Raw genomic sequence first — 8,985 nt, 5'->3', positions numbered from 1 at the left:
TCTCTCTATCCTCTCTCTCTCTTCTCCTCCTTGATTTTCTTTCTCGTATACCCATCATCAAACCCGATCACTCATACTATTGTAGAAGTATAAACCCACGAGAATCATCACCACCATATGGAAAACCACCTTCACCATCTTTAATACAACCACCGCCACCTTATTCTTCCTGTTTCAGCAGGAACAACCACCACCAGTTGTGATAACCATCACCACGAACACCCATTGTTGTTATCTATTACTACTGCTCGTTACATCTACTATCTTTCTGTTTATCCTTCCTGTACGAAACCCAAAAATCACCATGGAAGTCGATTACCATTGTGTCTGTTATGATTCGAATTATTTTCTGCTGCTAGATATTTTCCTTTTATTCCAGTAACATCACGAAAAAGATACTTATAATCATATTTGATTATTAAATTGTTCATACAAAGTATCATTATTAATGTTGCCAGTAAGCTGTCTTTATCATATGATAATGGAAGATGACGTGTTAATGACAAGTTGATGATGTTATAATGATAATAACCAATGGGGTATTACTCGGTTTAAATTCTATTCTGTCTTCAAGAAAACAATTCAAGTTATGGACTTTTATTAGTGGTCCGAGACCCATTTGATTTTTCTTGTGGGCTAGACTTTCAAAGGATACATGATACCTAATAAAAATGATGATATAGATGACGGTTGACGAGTTGATGAAAAAAAAGGATGTTTGTGCATATTATGACGGTTAGGGAAGTATGAAAGATGAAGCATGGATGATGATGTTAACAATTGTATGATGACATGATGATGATCAGAGTACGATGATGTTAAGGTAATATTGGTGACTCAATATAATAGTTAGGTTAGTGATGGTTGTGATAATTCGATAATGTTAGGAAAAAAGAGGATGATAAGGCGTGATTATGATTATGATTATGATTGTGATCTTATGTGAAGCTAATTGATGAAGATGATGTTTTGATGTATGTATGTTGATGTGTGACATAAAATGATGATGATGATTGTAATTACACAAACGTTGATGAAGATGATATATTGAGGATGATGATTAAATGTTACTGCTTGAAGTTTTAGAAAACATAAGACAACACCCTTAAATGGGTTAAATGAATTTAAGGAGATTATTGGAACAGGAAATGAATTAGCAGTTCAGTGGTTAGGGGTGTTTGGTTTATGCGAGAGGTCTTGGGTTCGAGTCCGGTTTCTGACAGTTTTTCTTTTTAAGGCTTCTTTTGAGGTAGTTACTTAATCATATTATTATTATTATTATCATTATATTTATTAAAATTATTATTATTAGTATTGTTAGTATCTTAAAGTTAATAAGATAACCAATATTATTATCGTTTTTGTAATTAATAAGTAAAATCACTAAGTATTACAAGTATTATTATCATCATTATATTTATTATTATTATTATGATTATTATGATTATTATTATTGTTATTGTTATTATTATGATTCTTATTATTAATGTTATTACTATGATTATAATTAATTATTGTTATTATCAAAATGATTACTATTGTACTAACATTGGAATATGATTATATGTATAAGTAATATTATTATTATTATTATTATTATTATCACTAAGTACTAACAATAAGTATTATTAGTATTAATAGCACTATCGTAATGAAATATATTATTATCATTAATATTAATATTTTTATCATATTTATATTTATTATTACAAAATATTAGCATTAGGTATTATTAAGTCTGAAATTAGAATCAAAACTAATGTTTTCATTGTAAAAAAATAATATAACTTTTATATTAGAATCATTAATATGATTCTTAAAATGTTTATTAAAACTATGATATAATTTTATTATTTAAATTATTATCCTTATTAAAAAATTTCATTTTTATTTACATTTTTATTATTAATATTACTATTATTACTAACATTATTATTAATATCCTTAATCTGGTATTATTATAATTATTAATTTTGCAAACGAAAGATAGTTATATAAAAAATATATTTAATACAAAACCTAACTATAATAATATTGTTATTTATTTAAAATATATAAATTGACATATATAAGATATTAATACAAAAATTATATCACTAATAATAATATATAAATTTGTTCGAATACGATTATGTGTATTAATAAATATACAAATGATATAGGTTCGTGAATCCGAGGCCAATCCTGCATTGTTCAGTTTCGTCATATGTATTTTTACTACAAAATACAGTATAGTGAGTTTCATTTGCTCCCTTTTAAATGCTTTTTGCAATATATATTCTTGGGCTGAGATTACATGCACTGCTTTTATAAATGTTTGACGAAATAGACACAAGTACTTGAAACTACATTGTATGGTTGGATTATTATACCGAATATCATCCCTTCAAGTTTGGTAACCTAAGAATTAGGGAAATGGCTCCTAATTGACGTAAATCCTAAAGATAGATCTATGGGCCTAACAAACCCCATTCTGGAATTTGGAATGCTTTAGTACTTCAATTTAAATAGTGATTGCGATTGCCAATATTTATGGCATACTTGCGAGTATGCGGGGGATATTCTATATGCTTTATGTTAATGTCGGTTACCAGGTGTTCATCATACGAATGATTTTTATGCACTTGCGAGTGTAATGTTATTTATGAAAAATGCGAATCTTGTGGTCTATTAAAATGATGGAAATGAATGTTTATGATAAACTAATGAACTCACCAACCTTTTGGTTGACACTTTAAAGCATGTTTATTCTCAGGTTTGAAAGAAATCTTCCGCTGTGCATTTGCTCATATTAGAGATATTGCTTGGAGTCATTCATGACATATTTTAAAAGACGTTGCATTCGAGTCGTCGAGTTCATCAAGATTATTACTAAGTCAATTATAGTTGGATGTGTTATGAAATGGTATGCATGCTGTCAACTTTCGATGTAAAGAAAGTTTATCTTTTAAAAACGAATGCAATGTTTGTAAAATGTATCATATAGAGGTCAAATACCTCGCGATGAAATCAACTATTGTGAATGGTTTATAATGTATATGAACTGGTCCTTTCAACTCGGGTGTAACATCTTTTGAGCTTGTGCTGGTTGTGTTGCTGGATATATTGCCCAACTCACCCGCATCATCCTCCCCCTCTAAAAAGGAACTTGACCTCAAGTTCTCGAGGTTGTCATCTTCTAAGTATGGCATCAAATCACCCACATTAAAAGTGCTAAATACAGTTGTATCACCTGGCAGCTTGACCTTGTAAGCATTATCACCAACTTTTTCTATTGAAAGGATCCTCAACTCTTGGCATCAACTTGTTCTTTCTTTTTGCTGGGAATCTTTCCTTCCTTGGATGGATCTAAACAAGATCACCAGGAATGAAAGTGGGCTGCTTTCTGTGCTGGTTAGCTTTAGCCTTGTATTGCTGGCTGGTCTTCTCAATTTTTTCCTTCACTTCTTCATACAGCTTCTTCATTTCTTTTGCCTTTGCTTCTGCCTCAACACTTGCCTTAGGCTCAATTGTAAAAGGAACCAGATCAATGGATATGAGTGGATTTACACCATAACAGATTTCAAATGGTGATTTTCTAGTGGAGTAATTAGGTGCTCTGTGGAAAGAAAATTCGGCATGGGCAAGCTTCAAATCCCACTCCTTCAAACTTTTCTTCACAAGTGTTCTTAGCAGCATTCCCACAGTTCTATTATTAACTTCAGTTTGACCATCAGTTTGGGGATGGTGAGAAGTGCTAAATAATAGCTTTGTACCAAGCAACTTCCATAATGTCTTCCAAAAATAACTTAAGTAGCATCATTGGCACTCCATGAAGACGAACAATCTCTTTGAAGAATAAAGCAGCAACAATAGTAACATTAATGGTTTTGTTGCAGGCTATGAAATGAGCCATCGTTGAAAATTTGTCAACAACAACCATAATTGAATCTTTTCCTCGCTGAGTGTTTGGTAAAGCAACAATGAAATTCATGCTCAAATCTTCTCATGGCTTATTGGGAATAGGAAGAGGAGTATATAAACCCTTGTGAAAAGCTGTGAAAAGCTGACTTAGCTTGAAAACATGTAGCACAACGATTAATCACAGCTTTAACATATTTATCCATACATGGCCAATAAAAGTGTTCATTTAGGATCTCCAAAGTCTTCTTAATCCTAAAATGACCAGCTAAACCACCTCCATGTGCTTCTCTAACCAGTAACTCCCTTATTGAATCTTTTGGGATGCACAACCTGCTGCCCTTGAATAGAAACCCATCATGTTCAACATAATCTCTTTTAAACTCAGCAGGTGAACAATTCATATAAGTCTGAATCAGCTTCATATAACTCCTTAACAAATGAGAATCCAAGAACCCTAGCTCCCAGAATTGACAACAAAGAGTATCTTCTTGATAGAGCATCAGCAACAATATTAGAAGTATCAGCCTTGTGTTTAGACACAAAGGAGTACATCTGTAAGAATTCAAACCATTTTGCATGCCTTGGATTTATTTTGGTGCTAACCATTAATGTATTTCAATGCTTCATGATCAGAAAAGAGAACAAACTACCTTGGCTTCAAATAATGAGACCAGTGATCAACAGCTTGAATGATGGCATAAAACTCCTTATCATAAGTGCTATAATTTAGCTTGGACATACGTAGCTTTTCACTGAAATAAGCTACTGGTCTTTTTCCTTGCACTAGCACAGCTCCAATGCCAACACCACTAGCATCACATTCAAGTTCAAACAGCATATCAAAATTAGGCAAAGCAAGTATAGGTGCTGAACTTAGCTTTTCCTTCAATGATTCAAATGCTGATTGAGCAGAACTGGACCATTCAAACACCCCTTTCTTCAAACAATCAGTAATTGGACATGAAAACTTCTAACTTCAGTAATGAAAGAAGGACTAGGCTAAGACCTGATTGCTTCCACTTTAGATGGATCCATTGAAATGCCTTCTTCAGAAACCACATATCCAAGAAACACTAGTTTGCTGACAAAGAAATCACACTTCTCCAGCTTCCCATATAATTGATACTGCCTCAACACCTCAAATACTTTCCTTAAATGATCCAAGTGTTCTTCTTTAGTTTTTGAGTACAATAGAATGTCATCAAAGTAACCACAAACTGCTCATTAAGTGGTCTGAGCACTTCATTCATAAGTCTCATGAATGTACTAGGTGCATTAGATAACCCAAAAGGCATAACCAGCCACTCAAACAATCCACCCTTGATCTTGAAAGCTGTCTTCCATTCATCTCCTTCTTTCATTTGAATCTGATGATACCCACTTCTAAGATCAACTTTGGAGAATACACAAGAACCATGCAGCTCATCTAGCATATCATCTAATCTAAGTATGGGATACCTATGCTTGATGGTGATGTTGTTAATAGCTCTGTTGTCTACACACATTCTCATAGAACCATCTTTCTTTGGAACCAGCAAAGCTGGTACTGAACAAGGACTCATGCTGGTTCTAACATACCCCTTTGCAACCAGCTCACTAACTTGCTTTTCTAATTCTTTTGCTTCATGAGGAGAACATCAATAAGCTGCTTTGTTGGGAAGAACAGATCCAGGTACAAGATCAATTTGATGTTCGATACCCCTGATTGGTGGTAATTCAGCAGGTAATTCACTTGGGAATACATCAGCAGACTCAGATAATAAAGGTTTTACCCGAGCTGGTACTTCATCATGCTGGTTTAACTCATCGCTTTCAACCAGCAGCAACAAGTAAGCACCAGTACCACCCTTTAACTCCGTATCAACTTCAGCTTGAGTCATAAACAAAGTTTTATCATTCTTAATAGTAGGATCAGCTCCAGGTATTTTACTAGGCTTTAAAGAAGTGAAGGTGATCTTTTTACCATTCACATACAGCGAGTAAGTATTTTGGTGTCCATTATGATAGACATACTTATCAAATAACCAAGGTTTACCAAGCAGCAAATGACAAGCATCCATAGGAATAACATCACAAGTAATCTCATCTAGATAAACACTACCAGTAGAATATGGAACAGTAACTTGACGAGTGACCTTTACCTCATTGCCTTGATTAAGTAATTAAAATTTTGTAGGGATGAGGATGCTTCTTTGTAACCAGCTCAAGTTTTTCCACCATGTGAGCAGATGCTGCGCTTGCACAGCTGCCTCCATCAACAATCAGGCTGTACACTTTGCCTTTGATTGTGCACCTTGAATGAAAGATGTTTTCACGATGGCTCTTATCTTCAATAGTTTCTGCTGAGTACATTACTCTCCAAACCATTAAAAATTCTCCAATATCAGCAGCAACAAACTCTTCATTATCAGACTCATCATATACCGGTTCAGTTTCAAAACCCCCTTCAAAATCTTCAATATCCTTTAATGTAAGAGCACACTGGTTAGGACATTGAGCTTTAAAATGACCAAATCCATCGCACTTGAAGCATTTCCTTCTATCATCTTTGGGACTACCAGGTACAACCTTCTCTTTGCCTTTAAATGCTTTTGATGCTGCCTCGGTATGCTTAGGCAGCATAGATGATTGACCCTTCATAGGCAACACTGCTGGCTTGGAATAAGACTTAAAATTATTTTTCTTCTTTGCTTGTTTCTCCACTTGAATAGCCAGCTTGCAAGCACTCTCAAAAGTCCATTGAGGCTGCATTTCAACTTGATCAACAATGGAAGCATTTAAACCTCCAACGAATCTTGCTATAGTATGTGATGATCCTTCCAAATCCCTTTGGACGAATACATCCTTCATTGATTTCATAGTGACGTTTTGACCTCTTTATGATACGTTTTGTAAACATTGCATTCTTTTCAAAAGGTACACAATAAATGAATATCAATTTCTAAGGTTTTCAACGTTTGATGATTTCTTCATATAGACAATCACCATAAATAATAGTTTGCCATAATACATTCGTTGACAATGCAGTCAAAATAAGATACACGGTGATGATTTTGTGAATGCAAAGTTTTCTTGAATAAAGCATGTATGACTCCATGCACATAGCTTGTATCACATATAAGCAAACAGCAGAAGACTTCTATAAACCTGAGAATAAACATGCTTAAAAGTGTCAACACAAAGGTTGGTGAGTTCATAATTTTAATGTTGCGCATAATCTGTATATAAATGTGAATCACAAGTTTTCAGTTGTTTCATCCAGAAACGTTTATCAAAATATTCTACTAAATTGAGCACCCTGGTAACTAAACTTAACGTATATATAATTTATACCCTTTGTATAAGCATCTTAATAATACACGCAAACCAACGTGTACGCTTCTCAAATAGCATACGTCCGTTAAAAGGCTAGTGCTCTAGCTCGAACGGGGATATCAAGCCCTATGGATCCATATACTACTACTCGCGCCCACCAGTTCTTATAACTGGCAGTTACTAGTTACCAAAGCTAAGGGATTTTCGATTCAAACTCAGTGTAGAATTAAGTATGTACTTGTATCCATTGCGTTTAAAATAAATTGCATGTATTCTCAGCCCAAAATATTTAAAGCATTTAAAAAGGGATCTATAAACTCACCTTAACAGCACATAAAGTAATTCACCGAAATGTGACCGAAACTTGGAATGTAAAATAACCGTAGATCTCAACCTAGAGAACATATGTTGGTCAATACATGTCTAACAAATTAGGTCTGGTCATAGTGTATCACAATCCTAATGCTCAAGACCGACATACAAAAGTTAACAAAAGTCATCTCAAAAGTTAACCTTACCCAATATGATCTTTAAATCTATACATGTCTATTAACATAATATAAGTCTTGATAATTGAACGAATTTATAGTTTATCAAACTCAAAATATTATTTATTTCAGGAGCTATATTATATTTGAATTATCATGGCAATCAAAAATATTTTATTATTTCACATAGCTTTCCAATACTTGTAAAATCAGATTATAGTGTTTATAAAGCTTTTAAAGCATGATAAGACAGTCAACTTTGACAATTGTTCAACAAGACGAGACGTGCTTTATATAGAAATTCATTCACTCGATTAGTAATATTTAAAAATCCGATTTATCAATCTCATAGACAAGTTGTTTAAATATTAATTTACAGTTTCAAACACAATTTCAATTAACGTTAACCATAATTCAGTTGACCATATCTTTTAATCCGTTCATCGAAATCACGCGATTTCTAAATGAAAAGTTAATAATTTTTCGACAGCTTTCCAAAAACATGCATATCATATAATTTATATTAGTAGCATATGTATCAAATTCGTGATTCATCATAAACTATCTAACGACAAAATTAAAGCATACAAGCATGCATAAACATATATACTCGAGCACTAGACATGGATAAACTATTAATACATAAAAGATAAGATGTGAATGCTCACGTATCAATATTGTGATTTAATATTGTAGGAAAGTACGTAGACGCAACAGAGATGATAAACACTAGATTGACCTTACGAGCATACCCACGAACCATACCCATAACCTCCATAGCTATAACCCATAATTTTCTTAGATCTATCCCTCTCAAAACTCATTTTGAAAACATTTGAGCAGAACCTCGTCGTAGTATTTTATGTATACTACTAATAATAATACTCCTAATCATAACATTAATAATAATATTAATATTAATCTTAATAATAATAATAATAATAATAATAATAATAATAATAATAATAATAATAATAATATAAATAATAATAATAATAATAATAATAATTATTATTATTATTATTATTATTATTATTATTATTATTATTATTATTATTATGATATATAAAGAGAGATATGCGAGTGATATGTAGATGGAATGAAAAATGAATTTAGAACTGGACTCGTTCGACTTTTAAACGAGTGTAAGCCTCACCTAACCACCATGCGATCGCATGGGGCTGAGGTGCATAGGCCATGCGATCGCATGGCTCATGTTACCAGCACATGTTCTTTAAATTTTTCCTGCTGACACAATTGTAATACATTTGTAATGTAT

General features: G+C 32.8%; 1 protein-coding gene across 1 annotated transcript; it reads right to left on the bottom strand.

Moving 5' to 3' along the window:
* Nucleotides 1–3,348: 3,348 nt before the first annotated feature.
* Nucleotides 3,349–3,895, bottom strand: LOC139900026 (uncharacterized). The gene is made up of 2 exons (XM_071882838.1): nucleotides 3,756–3,895; nucleotides 3,349–3,649 (listed from the first exon to the last, which is right to left on the bottom strand). Exons 1-2 carry the CDS (start codon nucleotides 3,893–3,895, stop codon nucleotides 3,349–3,351), a joined length of 441 nt encoding a protein of 146 aa, XP_071738939.1.
* Between the last annotated feature and the right edge of the window lie 5,090 nt (nucleotides 3,896–8,985).

Source organism: Rutidosis leptorrhynchoides, chromosome 3 (genome assembly GCF_046630445.1).
Source record: "Rutidosis leptorrhynchoides isolate AG116_Rl617_1_P2 chromosome 3, CSIRO_AGI_Rlap_v1, whole genome shotgun sequence".
NCBI classification, from domain to species: Eukaryota; Viridiplantae; Streptophyta; class Magnoliopsida; order Asterales; family Asteraceae; genus Rutidosis; species Rutidosis leptorrhynchoides.
This window is presented reverse-complemented; position numbering and strand designations above follow the sequence as displayed.

Coding starts and splice junctions, on each gene's coding strand:
- LOC139900026 (XM_071882838.1), bottom strand. CDS start 3,895: ATGGCTCATTTCATAGCCTGCAACAAAACCATTAATGTTACTATTGTT. Junction 3,650..3,755: donor GACATTATGGAAGTTGCTTG/GTACAAAGCTAT, acceptor TGTGAAGAAAAG/TTTGAAGGAGTGGGATTTGA.